The following is a 20339-nucleotide window of genomic DNA, read 5'->3' as shown; positions in this document are numbered from 1 at the left end:
CAGTCCACTTAAGAAGGAAAGTCCTCAGAATTAACCCCAGATTAGGCTATTTGGGGCTATGCCTAATCGTAGAGCTCTGAAACACTGGTAAAGCATAGATTTTATCAGTAGAGCAGCTAGAGAATGAATCAGTTTCCTTTCACTGTTGTGACCATTGTCAAAGTAGGGATCCTTAGGTATTCCTCAGTAAAGAATTACTTTCTGGCATACTGTCCAATTAGAATTAAAGTGGTCTTTTATTTGATGCTACAAAAAGTGACCAAGTGGTAAGTCAAAGAATTTATAGAAGGAAGGCAAAAGCTTTCATAGATGATAGATGGGGTACTGACTTGAAAGTGGAAAGTTCCTGATGCTGAGAGAAATGAGCAGAACCAGAACATTGTATACAGTATCAACAACATTGTATGAGGATCAGCTATGATAGACTTAACTCTTCTCATCACTACAAAGATTCAAGATAATTTAAAGGACTCAGGATGAAAAATGCTCTCCACATTCAGAAAAAAGAACTGTGGAGATTAGATGTGGATTTGATGTAGGAGGTGAAAAAAGGGTTAACAGAAAAACCTAAGACCCAAGCTCTAATTCAGATATGAGCTCCAAGAGGGATTCAGATCTCAGTTAATGGATAAACTTACAAGTCAGGATGCTAAGTTCTCTTGCCCACAGTAATCAGTACCCATAACAGGAACAGAGGAAGCTAGGCTGTGAAGCCCTAAGAATATAACAATGATAAAATTGACAGGCTATAGAAACTTAGACTAGAAATAAAAGAAAAATGAAGATATTTTGAAACTAGTCATGGGAAATAGAGACATGTGCAGAAAAGACCAAATTTGTCACCAGATTAATTTTATGACATGTAGATTATTATAATAAAAAAAAGGAATGGATAGTTCCTTTTTGGGGTGAGGTGGGGAAAGCCTGGGTACTTACCATATTCCTGAGAGTCAAGAGAGATTTTTTCTTTTTTTTTTTGGTGAGGCAGTTGGGGTTAAGTGACTTGCCCAGGGTCACACAGCTAGTAAGTGCTAAGTGCCTGAGGCAGGACCTGAACTCAGGTCCTCCTGAATCCAGGGCCAGTGCTTTATCCACTGCACCATCTAGCTGCCCCATGAGGGATTTTTTTTTTATGCAGGGCAATGGGGGTTAAATGACTTGCCCAGGGTCACACAGCTAGTATGTGTCAAGCGTCTGAGGCCGGATTTGAACTCAGGTCCTCCTGAATCCAGGGCCGGTGCTCTATCCACTGTGCCACCCAGCTGCCCCAATGTATACCCTTTTGAATTGCGGGCTGAGTGACCCCTGGACTGAGAAATTGTCTCTACTCAGACCACCCCCAGCCTTGTCCTATTTAGAGTAAAGAATCTGTCTCACCCTAGCTTGAGAAGAACACAATGGGCTTCCCCCACCTAAGATAAAATTCCTTGCAAGGTTAGGTAGGATCTGTCCAAGATCCGGGAGAGTCAAAGCCATGTAAATATCAGTGATTGTGATTCAAGAAAAACTATACAAAGTCTGGACTTTGGAAGAAAGGTAGAGCTCTGGATCTCCCCCCAAACTATTGGTTATTAATAATCATTTCCCAGAGAATGCAGCCCCCTTCTTCTCTCTGGAAATGCAGCTATCTGGTCAGTGGTTTATCACAGTATAACTCATGTGAGCTTAAAAACGCACCTAGTCCAGTTAGGGCCCAAGTTTCCACTCGGCTAAGACTTTTTCTGCTCTTTTAGAAACTGAATGAGGGAAGCAGGGGCCAATCTGGTCCCAGGGGCAGCTCTGTCTTCTTTCAGATAAAGCCTCCCCATGCTTGTAGGTGGGAAGAAAGAAGTTGCATCAGTGAAATGCTTGTCCTGTTGATGTAGGAGGCGAAAAAAGGGTTAACAGAAAAACCCAAGACCCAAGCTTTAATTCAGATATGAGCACCAAAAAGGATTCAGACCCCGGTTAATGGATAACTTATGCTAGGTTCTTGTACCCACAGTGATCATACCGATAATGGACCAAAACGGATCAGGTCAAAATAACAATAAAGGAAATGACAAGGGTATAGAAATTCTAAAGAAAAATTATTATATTTTTAAACTAGCCATGGGAATCAGAAAGAGACATGCGCAGAAAAGGCCAAATTTGTCCCCAGATTCACCTTATGACATGTAAACCCCCAAAACACACCTCCACTGAAAAAGGTACCCGCCTCGGGGTTTGACTTAGGACCCCAGGAACTCCAAATTAGGATAAGCCTTCCCTTGTAACACCCCTAGGTGGAGAATATTATAATGAAGTAGGACAGGCCCTCCCTTATACCTCCCCAAGGTGGAGATTATTATGAGACTGATAAATCAATTTATCTATACTATAAATATAACTGTATTTTCTTTCACTATTCGAGAGAGACCTTTCCACTTTTCTGATTCTCTCCCCATGATCACTCACAGCATTGCAATAAAACTTGGTAAACAGATTCACTGAGTCTTGTAATTTTCTTTTGGGACGACTCACGATCAGTTTGACCCCAAATTTCCTGCCCACATCACTGTGACACTAAGCTCTGAGTACTTTTCTTTAGGGCAGTGGAATGGGACATATAAGAAGCCAAAATGAGAAAGGAGAACCTAAGCCCTTTCGTTAGAGTCCAGGTTTCCCCAGACCTGAGCATTGTCTAGACCAGGTGTGAGGGTCCTGACAAGGGCTCTTTTGTAGAAAACGGAGAGGGATGAGATCCCCAGACCGCCTACTCCCAGTAGCAGTTAGTTATTAGTGTTCAACAGAAATTAGCTCTATCCAAATACAAGAGAGGTACTAACTATAAAGACATCCCTTTACTTTTCTTTATGTGAGAATTTAAAATCTACAAATATAAATCTCAATTCTAAAATTTTTCCTGAGGTCACTTCACCCTTGAGATTAAAAAGTGCCCATCAAATCAATGTTTCTATACTCTGAATGTTTATGTTTACCTGGGACTCTATTCTTTTATTGACCAGTTAATTACATTTTGTTTCATGTTCCTAGTTTGCTTTCTTGGTGACTTGTTCCATTGTCCTTAAAGGGCACTGGACAAAGAGTGGATGGATCAAGGAAGCCCAGCACCACTTAAGTTTTGTTATGGGGAAAATAGATGGGGGTTTGGGTAGGGGTCCTTAGGAATTCCTTTTTTATTTTTTTATTTTTATTTATTTATTTATTTTAGTGAGGCAGTTGGGGTTAAGTGACTTGCCCAGGGTCACACAGCTGTAAGTGTTAAGTGTCTGAGGCCGGATTTGAACTCAGGTACTCCTGACTCCAGGGCCGGTGCTCTATCCACTGCGCCATCTAGCTGCCCCAGGAATTCCTTTTTAAAGAATTACACCCCCCCCCCCAAAAAAAAAAAAAAAAAAAGAAATGATGAGCAAGAGGAGTTTAGAGAAACCTGGAGGGTCTTACATGAGCTGATGATGAGTGAGCTGAGCAGAACCAGAAGAACATTGTACACAGTATCATCAACATTGAGTGTTGATCTACTGTGATGGACTATATTCTTCTCACCAATGCAATGGTACAGAGGAGTTCCAGGGAACTCATGATAGAAGAGGATCTCCAAATCCAAGAAAAAAAAAAAAGAACTGTGGAGTATAGATGCTGAATGAACCATACTATTTCTTTTGTTTTTGGTGCTGTTGTTTTTTTTTTTCTATTTTGAGGTTTTTCATCATTGCTCTGATTTTTTCTCTTATAACAGGACTAATGCAGAAATAGGATTAATGTTATTATGTGTATATATATGTGTGTACAGATATATCTATATCGGTATCTATATCTATATAGATATATAGATATAACCTGTATCAGATTACCTGCTGTCTAGGGAAGGGGGGAGGGAGGGGAGGGAGAGAGGGAGAAAAATCTGAAATTGTAAAGCTTGTATAAACAAAAGTTGAGAACTATCTTTACATGTAAGGGAAAAAATAAAATACCTTATATGTAAAATTAAATTAAATTAAATTAAAAAAAAAAGAATTACACCCTCTTGCACACAAATCCAATTAGAATAAAATATTTATTTAGGTTCGACGGAAAGGAAACCAAGAGAGAAATCCTTGGACCTCTTCTCATGGGGAGAAGGCATGGCACAGAGGAGGAGACAGGGAAATCCTTTTATAGAGGACTGATGGGGGTGATCATCTGACTTTGGAAAGTTCCCTTGTTGGAGGAGGACTAGCCCCCACTGGTGGTGGGCAGGGGAAGTTGGGTGAGGGGTGGCTCCAGTTCTCTCAAGCCATCTCTGTCCTCTTCATGCCACAAAGGCAGCAGCCACAACTAATCTTATGTCCCTGAGGGGTGGGGGAGATTACAATGAAGGGTGGTGGTCCTGAGGCTAGTTCAGTCTCAATTTGGTGCCACTTATCTCTTTAGGTGTGTCTGTCCTTTGGTTTAGTTTCCCAAGGAGAAGGTTCTTTGATTTGATTTACCCCAGAAAACTTCTGAGGGACCCAGGCCTATTCAAATAAGGTACCCAGGCCCATAACAGTTTCATTAACTTAACTGCTCTTTACAAAAATATGTCATTTTTTTGAGTTCCCAAGAGAAGAGTAAAACTAAAAATATTGTCCATAATGAAGGGTAAATAGTCGTGAAAAGTCTAGGAATCAGGAATAGTTCTGGCTCCAGGAAATTACTGAACTTCTTAGTGCCTCAGTTTTGATGGTAGTAAAAGTAGTAAAGGAATCAAGAATGAATGAAATAACCTCTGAGTCAATGCAGTATAGAACTTATTTTGGGTAGGAGTGATAAAAGTCACCTGTTAGAACAACAGAGTATAAACACAAAGATGTTCATTTATTTATTTTGCTGTCATCATTTTATTGTCATAATTAATCTGAATAAAAGCAACCAAGTACACAATTTGATATCAGTCTTGGTATAAAATTTCCTGAGACAATTCAAGAATTGCATATCCCTTATTCAACCCTACTAGTTATCAAGGTAACATGTCATCTTCTTGATCATTTAAAAAGATGTCAAATAGGGGCAGCTAGGTGGCGCAGTGGATAGAGCACCAGCCCTGGAGTCAGGAGGACCTGAGTTCAAATCCAGCCTCAGATACTTAACATTTACTAGCTGTGTGACCCTGGGCAAGTCACTTAACCCCAATCGCCTCACTTAAAAAAAAAAAAAAAGATGTCAAATAATTTAAAAAACAATTGAAGGGGCAGCTAGGTGGCGCAGTGGATAGAGCACCGGCCCTGGAATCAGGAGTACCTGAGTTCAAATCCGGCCTCAGACACTTAACACTTACTAGCTGTGTGACCCTGGGCAAGTCGCTTAACCCCAATTGTCTCACTAAAAAAAAACCAAAAAAACAATTGAACCAGATTTTCCTTGGGCCTGATTCTAAGACAGATTCAGTACCACTGCTATTACCTTGTGTAAGGAGCTAAAATTCTAGCTAGTCTGTCTAAAATATCTAATTAGTGGTCACCAATAAATTATAAGCTTTAGCAAGAGTTAGACTTTTAAGCATTTATTAAAGAGAATAAGAATTTGGTGAAGAGAGAGAGAAAGAGGCCTAGATCCAGCTATCTATCCCGGGGAGCTACGGTTCTCCTGCTCCACTCTCCACGAGAGTCCTGGTGAAAGAGAGCAAGAGAGCCAGCCTCACCCCTTCTTCCTCCCACAAGCAAATGTCACTTCCTGACGCCAAAGAAAATCCACATGGCTTGCCCTCAGAAGCCTTCTCATGGAGGAGCTTTCCTACAGTAAGTCTCCAGCAGGTGGCATCATTCCAATCGTTACACTAGTAAGTAGTACCTCATCCACAGGCAGGGAATAGGGAGTTCATTTGAGGGCAGCTTGAGAAAGAACACTTGTTGAAACAAAAAAAAAAGAAAGAGAAAGAACACTTGCATTTCAGGACAGGTTATTTCTTTTTCTTTCTTTTTTTTTTTTTTAAGTGAGGCAATTGGGGTTAAGTGACTTGCCCAGAGTCACACAGCTAGTAAGTGTTAAGTGTCTGAGTTCGTATTGGAACTCAGGTACTCCTGACTCCAGGGCCAGTGCTCTATCCACTACGCCACCTAGCTGCCCCTAGGACAGGTTATTTGTAGACCAATTTACTAAAAATTAGGGAAGTGGAAATACATAGAACTGGAAAGTTGAAATACGTAGAGCTTTCTCCACCTGAATCCATTGGGGACTCAGCTATGTCATTTAGCTGGAGTTGCTAAACATCACAGACCTGCCTCTGGGGACAAGTTTCGGTGGAAAGTGGCTGGGGTAGTAGCAGAGGGCAGTCCCACAGAAAGAAGATGACTATGAAAAAGCCCTGTGACTGATGCCTACAAGGCTGGGATAAACCATAATGGCCTATTCCCATTAACTTTGCCATTCTCCTTCCACCACTATATTTTCCTATTGTAGTCAATCATCCCCCCCTCCCACTTTAAACATTTTCTTTTTAGCATTTTTATTTAAAATTTTGAGTTCCAAATTCTATCCCTCCCTCCCCTTCTCCTTCCCTGAGACAGCAAGCAATCAGATATAGGTTATACATGTGCAATTATGTAAACTGTTTACTTATTAGTAATTTTGTACAAGAAGACTTGAATAAAAGAAATAATGAAAGAAAGTGAAAAGTAGCATACTTCAATCTGTATATTCAGTCAATATCTGTTCTTCCTCTGGAAGTGGACAGTATGCTCTATTAGTCCTTTGGAATTGTGTTGGATCATTGTAATACATCCTTCACAGTTATTCACTGAACAGTATTGCTGTTACTGTGTACAATGGTCCCCTGGTTCTGTTAACTTTACTATGCATCAGTCCATGCAAGTCTTTCTAGGTTCCTGCAGGGCCCGCCCAGCTTGGCTGGAAGGGGCCAGCATGGCAGAAATTTCCGTGCATATCCTCATTGAGCAGGGCATGGTGCATGAGGCTTTCTTGGGAGGGGGGGTTGGGGGGGCAGGGAGCCCTTCGGAACCAGTGCCTGAGGCTTTCCAACTTTGGCCAAAGAGGGGGTCCCCAAATCAGTTCTTACAAGTGCTTTATAAAATATGTCTATGATGCTTTGTGGGTGAAGTTAACTTTAAGAAAGGCATAGCAAGCACCACAGGTAGATTGAAATTCTAAAATCTTTTTTTTTTTTTTGGTGGGGCAATTGGGGTTAAGTGACTTGCCCAGGATCACACAGCTAGTATCAAGTGTCTAAGGTCAGATTTGAATTCAAGTCCTCCTGCCTCTAGGGCTGGTACTCTATCCACTGTGCCACCTAGCTGACCCTGAAATTCTAAAATCTACATATACTAAAACATGAAAGAAATATTTCTGTAGAGACTGCCAACAAGGTTTTCTGCTCTTTCCTTCTGATGAATATTTCTACATGAGAACTTTTGTAAACAAAGTTACTTTGGTGGGAAAGGGTCTTCTTTCATAATTTTCTCTGGTTTGCTTTCAGAAAATTAAATGTACAGAGGAAAAATCTGGATTCATAAGATGTAAGAAAGATCACTTTTCACATTGTAAAGGGATATTCACCACAGAAATCCTTTAAATACTGAAATACTTTTTAGTGCGCTTATGAGTTAGTTCACACACTTTTCAGAAACTCATTACTACATCTATGTTTTCTCATTCTTCATTTCATCTGGTTTCCCTCTAGAGGACAGCACACAATAGCTGATCACTAGGCCTCTAATAGCTTCTTCAGGAGGGTCATCTTACCTTTCAAGAGGCACAACTCAGAATTGGAAGGAACCATTCCTGAACAGGAATCCCCTTTGCAATAGAACCATTCAGCCTTGTCTTGAAGACCTCCTGGAAGACTTGCTAGAAGGGAGAATCCACCCAGTACCTCAGAGGTAGCCCATTCCACTGTAGTATAGCTCCAAGTTTCATTAGATCAAATTTAAGTTTTTTGGGGCAGCTAGGTGGCGCAGTGGATAGAGCACCAGCCCTAGAGTCAGGAGTACCTGAGTTCAAATCCGGCCTGAGACACTTAACACTTACTAGCTGTGTGACCCTGGGCAAGTCACTTAACCCCAATTGCCTCACTTTAAAAAAAATTTTTTTTAATTTAAGTTTTTCTCCTTATCTTCTACCCCCAAAACAAGTTTAATCCCTCTACCAGGCAAACCCTTCAAATACTTGAAAGCAACTCTCAAGTTCCTGCTAAGTCTTCTCCTCTGCAAAATAAACACTCATAAGGTGAAAGAAGTTCACTATCCTGACTCTCAGCTAGAAGTTTTAAGGCTCCTTAGTGAAGAGGTGGCTTTCCATTGTAATAAGGCACTCTGTGACCACTGGGAAAGCTGGTGGCTTGTCCCAAGTTAAATGAGGGGCTGCCTGTGAGCTAGTTGCACGGCTTACCCTATACAGGTCACATACACATTCAGTTTGGGGGATGGGGAAGACACAAGTATCTCTCTCCACCATTACACATTTCTTTTTGTGAGGCAATGAGGGTTAAGTGACTTGCCCAGGGTCATACAGCTAGTAAGTGTCAAGTGTCTGATGCTGGATTTGAACTCAGGTCCTCCTGAATTCAGGGCCAGTGCTTTCTCCACTGCGCGACCTAGCTGCCCCTCAACCCTTACACATTTTTAAAAAGCTCAACTGCTTCCCCCTCAAACACCAATTGTGTGGAAGCTGGACAGCTGATTTGAGAACTTTTAAGAGTCTTCCTGTTACATATATTATCGTTTGTAGAAAAAAGATTATCTATGTAATGTCCTTTGCAAAATACTAGGCAACCCCGGGCCATGGCTAAGAATAATCTGATTTCCGAAACCAGGCAACCAAGTTGTTCACTGTCTTGGGTTGGTCTCCAGCAATTTGCAAAGCCTGGCAGGTCCGACACCAGGACTCGTCCCACAAGGTCGTGATGTGCACCGCAGAATGCCTGCGCCACTCAAAATAACGCCTGTATTCGTTCTGGTTTCGATCCAGGAAGCGAAGGTGGGTGGCCAGGGCAGCTGCATTGGGAAAATCGTCCACGTGGATGAAGGCCTTTCGAGGCACAAAGCGCTCGTAGTTGGCCCGGCTGGGCCCCAGCACCACCGGCACTGCCCCTGCCAGGAAGGCATTCCGCCATAGTTTCTCCGTGATGTAGTCCAGGTGCTGAGAGTTCTCGAAAGCCAGGTAGAATTTGTAGCGGCTCACTGTCTGCAGAAGCCCCACGTCCGGCAGTGGCTGTCCAGGACCACCGTTGCCATACACGTCCACTTCCACATACTGGCGCAGCTCGTAGTAGTATTGGACCCGAGCCTGCCCCTCCACCCAGTGGCTGACCACCCAGGCCACCAGCCCCTCCTTTCGGGCCAGCGATGGGATCAGCCCCGAAGGCTGGTCCCCGGGGCTGCTCCTGGGGTACAGATATCCGTAGGGCACAAAGATGTCTGAGTCGGCCCGGTAGGAGAGTGTCCAGTTGAAGAGGCTGCCGTCGAAACTCCCCAGCCTCGGGGTGTTGGTAGGGGACTCGAAGTTCATCCATACCCAGAACTGCCCAGGGGGCCTGGCCGGCTGGCCACTGGCAGAAACTCTGCCTACTGCTCCAGCTGTTGCTGTGTCCAGTTTCATCGTATCTCGGGGCTCACTCCGTGGCGGGGGCCAGTCCTGGTTCTGCACAAAGTCTCGGTGGTGGAAGAGAACAGCCTGAGCTTCCCAATAGTCTCTCCTGTCGGTGAGCAGGCGGCAGCCGCTCAAGTTGATTAGGCGCTGGCAGTCTGGGATAGGATAATGGAACGTGCTATTTCCAGTGAAGGGCTCCCACCACATCAGGACGGTGACTGGTGGCCGCTCCGTGGGCGGAGGCTGTAGGTATGCCCAGGGTAGGTATGCCCAGGGCAGCGGAGGTAACTGACCCAAGAAGAAGTAGACGGCCAGCGCCGAAACCGTCAGCCCAGCTGTGACCAGAAGCCAGGTTCTCGCCAGCATTCCCCGGCAATCCCCGGCCCCCGGGCCGGCCCCACCGCCGCATGAACAGGGGCTGAGGAGGCTGAGCTGTGGCTGCAGAAGCAGCCGCTCGCTCCAGGCGCAAAGATAGAGGGGATGCCTAGCGGCTTTCATCCTGCTGCAGCTCTGACTCTAGCCCGGCTCTGCGCAACAACTCACCACCTGTTGACTGGCCTGTGGCGGGAGGGGGCAGTGCCAGGATCCCAAGCACCATAGCCCCAGCTCTCCACCTCCAGGTTCCCTTCCCAGAGAGAGGTGACCTTCTCTCCAAAGGTTGACTTCTCCAGGTACCTCCCCTGCGGGGCTTTGAGCTTTCCACACTCTCCCGGCCCAATCCAGGGAGAGTTCTTTCTCTTCCTCCGCCTCGGCCTCCCCCAACCCCTTTCCCCCCGCTTTTGGGACACGTTCCTTCCTATTCCCTGCCCCCCATCCCCTCCACCCTTCTTGCCCTCTGGGCAGCACCGAGAGGGAATCAGGGTCTATGGGGAGGAACTCCTAGAAAAGACGGAAAGTCCAGCTGGGAAGAACTCCAGGTGGAGGAAGAGAAGCAGTAACCTAAGAAGTGCAGGGGATGGGGAGGGGAAGAGGTAAAGGGAGTGTTTCCCTGTCCATGTAGCACAAAGAGATGTGGTAAAGGAAGTCAGTAGATCTGCTGCCTAGAATGAGTTGGGTTGTTTTTTAAATTTTTTATTCAAAAGCAGATCATACTACTGTGATGGACTATATTCTTCTCACCAATGCAATGGCACAGAAGAGTTCCAGGGAACTCATGATAGAAGAGGATCTCCAAATCCAAGGAAAAAAAAACTGCGGAGTATAGATGCTGAATGAACCATACGATTTCTTTTGTTTTTGATGCTGTTGTTTTTTTCTATTTTGAGGTTTTTCATCATTGCTCTGATTTTTTCTTTTATAACATGACTAATACAGAAATAGGATTAATATTATATATATATATATATAAAACCTATATCAGATTACCTGCTGTCTAGGGGAGGGAGGGAGAAAAATCTGAAATTGTAAAGCTTGTATAAACAAAAGTTGAGAACTATCTTTACATGTAACAAAAAAAATAAAATACTTTATTAATTAAAAAAAAAGTATATCATAGTATTAGAGCTGGAAAGAACCTGAGAGGTCGTCTAACTATCCCACACATTTTCAATACTAGTTTGTTTGGGTTTTTTTGCGGGGCAATGGGGGTTAAGTGACTTGCCCAGGGTCACACAGCTAGTAAGTGTTAAGTGTCTGAGGCCAGATTTGAACTCAGGTACTCCTGACTCCAGGGCCAGAGCTCTATCCACTGCGCCATCTAGCTGCCCCTCCTGTGATTCTTTAAGAAACGTAGTATAGTTGTAGAGAAAGTCTTTCAGGTGTGGATGCTGATAATCAGCTAGAAAGTCTCAGCTGGAAATTTTCAGGTATTGTTGTGATGTGGGATGGAATTTGGGTCAAATTGATTGTGAGTAGTCCCCAAAGAATTACAAGACTCAGTGACTCAGTTTACCAAGTTTTATTGTAATACTGTGAGTGAACACAAGGAGAGAACCAGAAAAGTGGAAAGGTTTCTCTCAAATAGGGAAAGAAGAGATGCTGGGAATCCAACTGTAAAGGTTCTGGGACAGAATTTTTGGTTAGAGATATAAGAGGCTTAGTAATTTCACCAAAAGAGGGTATCCATTGTCTGCAATACCCAGCTGCTCCCAGAATAGCCCTTGGGTGCTTCTTAGTAGAGGGAGCAGAAAGTTGTTGAATAGTCTGGACACGCTTAGGGGAGATGGATGGCATGCCAGCTACCAAAACATTCCTGGCTGAATTGGTAGCTTATATGAATCCCATGCTGTGAGTATCCTTTCCAGGGGAAACCCTTGTATTATATAGTAAGGTTCGGTATTTATAGTCCCCATATTGTAACTCAAAATATGCTTTACTAAAACTAAAAGATAAATAAAATTTAAAAGAAAAAAGAAAATCCACAAAAAAAGCATTAACATGATCTTATCCCCGGTTTGTCTGATTAACCAGACTAAATTTAGATTAGACGCCTTAAATTCTAGAGATGCACATTTTATTTCTAATCATTTTGTTCACCAATCCTTGCCAGAAATAGAGAAATATTTTGAAAAGCAATGTACAAGTTAGAATGCCCTGAGTACAGACAGAATTAAAGAAATAGCAACATATATTTATGAAGGAAAGGAGAGGGAAGAGAGGAACAGACAGAGCATTTTAGCTACATTATAGTAAACCACAAGGTAGTGAGGTCAGGCAGTTGAGAATCACTATCAACCCCCTAGATTTTGCTATTACTGTAATAGATAGGGACACACGATGCAGGACTGTAGGATTAGGCAAAGGGAACTTAAACAGATAATGACTGGTGAATTTAGAAATGCCTTTAGGGGGCAGGATCAAAACAGTTATAGATCCTCTCAGAGAGGTACAGAGGGACAGAATCAAAACAGTTATAGTGGGGCAGCTAGGTGGCACAGCGGTTAAAGCACGAGCCCTGGATTCAGGAGTACCTGAGTTCAAATCCAGCCTCAGACACTTGACACTTACTAGTTGTGTGACCCTGGGCAAGTCACTTAACCCTCATTGCCCCACAAAAAAACAAAAAAACATTTATAGATCCTCTCAGAGAAGTACAGAGGGGCAGAATCAAAAGTCATAGATCCTTTCAGAGTGGTACAGAGGACTGATGGTGCAGGGGAGGGGAAAGGACAGTGGAATCTGAAGACTTTACCTTTCCGGACCCCAAGATCTTTAGCCCTCTTGAACCAGTCAGTCCATTCACCTCCCCAGAATAATGAACCCCATGTAACCCTTAGGGTTGGGGACACTTATTATGATTGTTTATCAGATACAGGAGCCTCAAGATCAGTCCTAGTGAGGAAACCTGACGCTGAATGTACATCTATTGGCTCTCTAAATGTAATTGGGGTCTCAGGGAAAACTCAAACAGTTACAAAATTAACCCCTCACATGGTATCTATGGGCCCATTAACAGTAGAACATTCATTTCTACTTATGCCCAACTCCCCTGCAAATCTATTGTCGTGACCTCCTTTGTAAACTTAGAGCAACCATATCTTGTTCTCCAGATGGTGGCATCTCCCTGGAAGTGCCAGAGGACACTGTCCTCTTGCTACCAATTTTGATCACAGACACTCAGGAAACAGTAGGGGATAAATTGCAATCCCTTCTGATATTCCTGAGTCCCTGTGGGCTTCTTCCTCTTCTGATGTAGGTCTCCTTAAATCTGCTGTGCCTGTTATCATTAGGACCAAAAGTGGCCTACTACCATCCATTCCACAATATCCCTTATTTAGGGAATTGCACCTATAACTGAGGCTTTGAAAAACCAAGGTATTATTGTCCCATGCCATCATTTCCTGTATAATACTCCCATTTTGCCAGTTAAGAAACCTAAACCTGGACTAGATGGCAAACCTGTTTATGTTCTACCTAGACATCAGATAGTACCCAACCCTGCTATTATCACTTCCTCAATTCCATGCGAGGCAACATGCTTCACAGTGGTTAATCTCTGTTATGCTTTCTTTTCAATACCAGTACACCAAAACTCCCAATACTAGTTCGCCTTCACCTGGAAAAGTACACAGCGGACTTGGACCAGACCCCTACAGGGATTTGTTGACAATCTCACATTATTCTCTTAAATATTGCAGGAGGATTTAGCCTCCATTCCTTTTTTTTTTTTTTGGTGAGGCATTTGGGTTTAAGTGACTTGCCCAGGGTCACACAGCTAGTGTTAAGTGTCTGAGGTCAGATTTGAACTCAGGTCTTCCTGACTCCAGGGCCGTGCTCTATACACTGTGGCACCTAGGTGCCCCACCTCCATTACTTTTAATCACTTTTGGGGGGGGGCGGGGCAATGAGGGTTAAGTGACTTGTCCAGGGTCACACACCTAGTCAGTGTAAGTGTCTGAGGTCAGATTTGAACTCAGGTCCTCCTGAATCCAGGGCCGGTGCTTTATCCACTGTGCCACCTAGCTGCCCCATTGGTTAAATATGTAGATGACTTACTCCTGGCTGCACCCAATGCTGAGATTTGCCAGGGAGATAGCTGCTATATATTGCTAGAGCTGTACCGGAGAGGCCACAAGGTCTCTAAGTCAAAGGTACAATGGTGGCTACCTCAGGTGGAATATTTGGGTTTTGTTTTGGCTGCTGGAATGCAAGTCATCTCCCCTAAGTGTGTCCAGACTATTCAACAACTTTCTGCTCCCTCTACTAAGAAGCACCTAAGGGCTATTCTGGGTGCAGCTGGGTATTGCAGACAGTGGATACCCTCTTTTGGTGAAATTACTAAGCCTCTTATATCTCTAACCAAAAATTCTGTCCCAGAACCTTTACAGCTGGATTCCCAGCATCTTTCAGCTACATCAGAATTAAAACAGGCTTTGTTATCAGCACCTGCACTAGGACTCCCAGACTATAGTGTCTTTTACACTTTTTATACGTGAACAGAGAGGAGTGGCTTCTGAGGTCCTGACTCAAAAATTAGGACCTGCCCAGTGCCCAATAGCCTATTATTCTGCCCAACTTGACTCTATAGCTGCTGGAGCACCACCTTGCCTTTGGGCTGTGGTGGCTACTGCTCTTTTGGTAGAAAAAGCCTCTGATCTGATCTTAGATAACACTGTATTCATGCAGTGCCCTCATGAAGTTGAAGCTCTCTTACTGCATCATAGGATATAGGCTTTTTCAGATCAAAGGCTCACTAGGTATGAAGTAATCCTGCTAGGAAATGAGAGAATCACTTTAAAGCATTGTACAGTTCTAACCCAGCAACACTGCTTCCTGACTTGCCATTCTCAGGAGAACCTTTGCATGACTGTACCTCCCTAGTTTAAATGGCTGAGAAACTTCGTGATGATCTTTTTTTTTTTTTTTTTAAAGTGAGGCAGTTGGGGTTAAGTGACTTGCCCAGGGTCACACAGCTAGTAAGTGTTAAGTATCTGAGGCCGGATTTGAACTCAGGTACTTCTGACTCCAGGGCCAGTGCTCTATCCACTGCACCACCTAGCTGCCCCCCATGATGATCTTTTTGACACACCTTTAGAGAAAGCTGATTCTATTTTCTATACTGACATATCCTCTTTTATATGTGAGGGAATCTGCTATACAGGTGCTGCTGTAGTTTCTGATTATGTTACTGTCTGGGCAGCTTCTCTGTCCTCCCATCTAAATGCACAGGTTGCTGTACTTGCGGCTCTCACACAAGCCTGGCACCTAACCAGAGGAAAAAGTGCTACTGTTTATACTGATTCCAGATACACATTTAGTGTCTGCCATGCTGTAGGAATGTTATGGCTGCAGAGAGTATTTTTAACCTCTGCTGGCAAAGACATTGCTAATGGAGAATTTATTAAGGATCATCTATCTGTCTTGAAGCTTTCCTCTGCTCGAGCTGTTGTTCATTGCCCTGACTACACAGGGAAGAATGACCCTGTCTTGAAAGGGAATGCACAAGCTGCTGCTGCAGCTAAGCTTGCTACTTTGGAAGCCCCTGAACATGGAACCTCTCATCTTCTGATGATGTTTCCATTTCTCTTAAGTTCGAAGTACAGAAGTGTAAAAAGAAATTCAAGGTGAAACAAATCAGTGGAGTTTGGGTGACTGCAGAGGGAAAGCCACTTCTTCCCCAGAATTTCTACCACCAGGTATACCTATCTATTCACAGGAATGGCTACTTGGGCACACAAGGAATTGTGAACTCAGTAAAAAGGGCTTGGAATGCCTCTGGGGTTACTAATAAAACCTCTAGAGTCTGTGCCTCTTGCCCCACCTGTCAGACTTATAATCAACATGCCTTCTGGAGCTTATGGAGGGTATCCTTTAGCATATAAGCCTTTTGAACATCTACAAATTGATTATATCACAATGCCTAAGGCAGGACATTATAAATTTTCTCTTGTTATTGTTGATCAACTTACATGGCGGGTGGAGGCTTTCCCAAGCCCCCAGACCACTGCTGCATTTGTTGCCAAAGTTCTCCTTAAAGAGATTGTCCCACACTTTGCTCTGCCTACCCTCATTGATTCTGACAAAGGCACACATTTCTTTCTTTTTTTTTTTTTTTTTAGTGAGGCAATTGGGGTTAAGTGACTTGCCCAAGGTCACACAGCTAGTAAGTGTTAAGTGTCTGAGGCTGGATTTGAACTCAGGTACTCCTGACTCCAGGGCCAGTGCTCTTTCCACTGCGCCACCTAGCTGCCCCGAAAGGCACACATTTCACTGATTCTGTTCTATCCCAAATCTACTCTTTCCTGGGAGTAACACCTTTCTTACCCCAATATTACAGCAAGCTGCCCAATTAACTTTTGGCCCTTACAGCCTATTCCCATTAACTTTCCCATTCTCCTTCCACCACTATATTTTCCTATTGTAGTCAATTATCCCTCCTCCCACTTTAAACATTTTCTTTTTAGCATTTTTATTTAAAGTTTTGAGTTCCAAATTCTTTTTTTTATTATCATATAAGGTATTTTATTTTTTCCGTTACATGTAAAGATAGTTCTCAACTTTTGTTTATACATGCTTTACAATTTCAGATTTTTCTCCCTCCCTCCCCTCCCTCCCCCCTCCCCTAGACAGCAGGTAATCTGATATAGGTTATATCTATATATCTATATATCATATACATATAGATAGATAGATAGATACACATATATATATATACACATAATAACATTAATCCTATTTCTGCATTAATCCTGTTACAAGAGAAAAAATCAGAGCAGTGATGCAGAACCTCAAAATAGAAAAAAAAATAGCACCCAAAACAAAAGAAATAGTATGGTTCAATGAGCATCTATACTCCACAATTCTTTTTTTTTTTCTTGGATTTGGAGATCCTCTTCTATCATGAGTTCCCTGGAATTGAGTTCCAAATTCTATCCCTCCCTCCCCTTCTCCTTCTCTGAGACAGCAAGCAATCAGATATAGGTTATACATGTGCAATTATGTAAACTGTTTACTTATTAGTAATTTTGTACAAGAAGACTTGAATAAAAGAAATAATGAAAGAAAGTGAAAAGTAGCATACTTCAATCTGTATATTCAGTCAATATCTGTTCTTCCTCTGGAAGTGGACAGTATGCTCTATTAGTCCTTTGGAATTGTGTTGGATCATTGTAATACATCCTTCACAGTTATTCACTGAACAATATTGCTGTTACTGTGTACAATGGTCCCCTGGTTCTGTTAACTTTACTATGCATCAGCCCATGCAAGTCTTTCTGGGTTTTTCTGAAATCATCCTGCTTGTCATTTCTTATAGCACAATGATATTCCATAACAATCATATGCCACAGCTTTTTTGGCCATTTCCCCAGTTGATGGTCATCCCTCTGATTTTTAATTCTTGGCCATCATAAAATGAGTTGTAAAAATTTTTGTACAAATAGGTCCTTTTCCCTTTTGGGGGGATGTCTTTGGGATGCAGACCTAACTAACAATGGTATTGCTGGATCAATGGTTATGTAGTTTTATAACCTTTTGGGCATAGTTCCCAATTGTTCTCTAGAATATTTGGATAAGTTCAAAACTCCAGTTTTCCCATGTCCTCTGGAGTATCCAACATTTTCCTTTTTTGTCATATTAGCCAGTCTGAAAGGTGTGAGGTGGTATCTCTGAGTTGTTATAATTTGCATTCCTGTCATCAATAACGATTTAGGTAAATGCAAGCCTATTTATTATCTAAAACACTCAAGATCTTATTCCGGTAAAAATTTTAGCAGCAAAAGTGGATCAGTAAATGCCTGTAGGCACTAAATGATCCTGGGTTAATTGCCTTTTTCAAACAAACACAGGGAGGAATGGATACTTGGGTAATAAAGCACTTTGCAAATCCTAAAGTGCTATATGATGCCTAGTGGGTGAAGTAATCTTTAAGAAAGGCATAGCAAGGGGCAGCTAGGTGGTGCAGTAGATAAAGCACTGGCCCTGGATTCAGGAGGACCCGAGTTCAAATTCGGCCTCAGACACTTGACACTTACTAGCTGTGTAACCCTGGGCAAGTCACTTAACCCCCATTGCCCTGCCAAAAAAAGAAAGAAAGAAAGAAAGGAAGGAAGGAAGGAAGGAAGGCTTTCTGCCTCCCTTCTAATTTTGGATGCATTTCTTCTGTTTGTACAAAAATTTTTTAATTTAATATAATCAAAATCATCCATTTTGCATTTTATAATATACTCTGTCTCTTGTTTGGTCAGAAACTGTTTTCCTTTCCAAAGATCTGATAGGTAGACTATTCCTTTCTCTCCTAATTTACCTATGGTATTACCTCTTATGTCTAAATCATGTATCCATTTTGACCTTATTTTAGTATAAGGTGTCAGATGTTGGTCTATGCCTAATTTCTGCCATACTATCTTCCAGTTTTCCCAGCAGTTTTTGTCAAATACTGAGTTCCTATCCCAGAAGCTGGAGTCTTTGGGTTGTCAAACATTACATTACTGTTGTCATTTACTACTGGATTTCCTGAGCCTAGCCTATTCCATTGATCTACCACTCTATTTTTTAGCCAGTACCAGATAGTTTTGATGACTGCCATTTTATAGTAAAGCTCCAGGTTTGGTACTGCTAACCCACCTTCCTGTGAATTTTTTTTTCATTATTTCCCTGGATATTCTTGATTTTTTGTTTTTCCAGATGAATTTTGTTATTATTTTTTCCAGCTCTAAAAAATAATTTTTAGGTAGTCTGATTGGTATGGCACTGAATAAGTCAATTAATTTAGGTAGTGTTGTCATTTTTACTATATTAGCTCTGCCTATCCATGAGCAATTGATATCTTTCCAATTATTTAGATCTGATTTGATTTGTGTGAAGAGTATTTGGTAGTTGTGTTCATAGAGTTCCTGGGTTTGTCTTGGCAAGTAGACTCCCAAGTATTTTATATTATCTACTGTTACTTTAAATGGAATTTCTCTTTCTATCTCTTGCTGCTGGACTTTGTTGGTCATGTATAAAAATGCTGATGATTTATGTGGATTTATTTTATATCCTGCTACTTTGCTAAAGTTGTTAATTGTTTCAAGTAATTTTTGAGTTGATTCTCTAGGATTCTTTAAGTATACCATCATATCATCTGCAAAGAGTGATAGTTTTGTTTTCTCTTTGCCTATTCTAATTCCTTTAATTCCTTTCTCTTCTCTGATTGCTAAAGCTAACATTTCTAGTACAATATTAAATAATAGGGGTAATAATGGACATCCCTGTTTCACCCCTGATCTTATTGGGATGGCCTCTAATTTGTCTCCCTTGCATATAATGCTTGCTGATGGTTTTAGGTAGATACTGTTTATTATTTTAAGGAAAGCTCCACCTATTCCTAAGCTCTCTAGTGTTTTTATTAGGAATGGGTGCTGCAAAAAACAAACAAACAAACAAAAGGTAGGTGGGTAGTGGATAAAACACCGCCCTGGATTCAGGAGTACCTGAGTTCAAATCCAGCTTCAGACACTTGACACTTACCAGCTGTGTGACTCTGGGCAAGTCACTTAACTCCCATTGCCCCACCAAACCCCCCCCCCCCAAAAAAAAGGAATGGGTGCTGTATTTTGTCAAAAGCTTTCTCTGCATCTATTGAGATAATCATATGATTTTGGTTGGTTTTCTTATTGATGTGGTTGATTATGTTAATAGTTTTCCTAATCAGTTTTCTGATGAAGAAACCAAAGCTATCCCCATATGAAAAAATGCTCTAAATCTCTAATGATTAGAGAGATGCAAATAAAAACAACTCTGAGGTACCACCTGACACCTATCAGATTGGCTAAAATGACAAAAAAGGAAAATAATAAATGTTGGAGAAGCTGTGGAAAAGTTGGAACACTAATGCATTGTTGGTGGAGCTGTGAACTGATCCAACCATTCTGGAGAGCAATTTGGAATTATGCCCAAAGGGTGATAAAGCTGTGCATACCCTTTGACCCAGCAATACCACTTTTGGGTCTTTTGCCCAAAGAAATCATGGAAAGGGGAAAGGGACCCACATGTACAAAAATATTTATAGCTGCTCTTTGTGTGGTGGCAAGGAATTGGAAGCTGAGGGGATGCCCATCAATTGGGGAATGGCTGGACAAGTTGTGGTATATGAATACAATGGAATACTATTGTGCTGTAAGAAATGATGAGCAGGAGGAGTTCAGAGAAACCTGGAGGGTCTTGCGTGGGCTGATGATGAGTGAGATGAGCAGAATCAGAAGAACATTGTACACAGTATCATCAACATTGAGTGTTGATCTACTGTGATGGACTATATTCTTCTCACCAATGCAATGGTATAGAAGAGTTCCAGGGAACCCATGATGGAAGAGGATCTCCAAATCCAGGAAAAAAAAAAACTGTGGAGTATAGATGCTGAATGAACCATACTATTT

The 20339-nt window shown here is 42.2% G+C and overlaps 1 protein-coding gene across 1 annotated transcript; it reads right to left on the bottom strand.

Annotated features, from left to right (window-relative positions):
* Window positions 1–8739: 8739 nt before the first annotated feature.
* On the bottom strand, window positions 8740–9952 carry LOC122747866 (alpha-(1,3)-fucosyltransferase 4-like). The gene is given in 2 exon segments (XM_043993672.1): window positions 8740–9888; window positions 9890–9952. Coding segments are annotated over 2 exon segments (1212 nt in total).
* Window positions 9953–20339: the final 10387 nt, after the last annotated feature.

The sequence above is a fragment of the Dromiciops gliroides genome, chromosome 3 (genome assembly GCF_019393635.1).
Source record: "Dromiciops gliroides isolate mDroGli1 chromosome 3, mDroGli1.pri, whole genome shotgun sequence".
NCBI classification, from domain to species: domain Eukaryota; kingdom Metazoa; phylum Chordata; class Mammalia; order Microbiotheria; family Microbiotheriidae; genus Dromiciops; species Dromiciops gliroides.
This window is presented reverse-complemented; position numbering and strand designations above follow the sequence as displayed.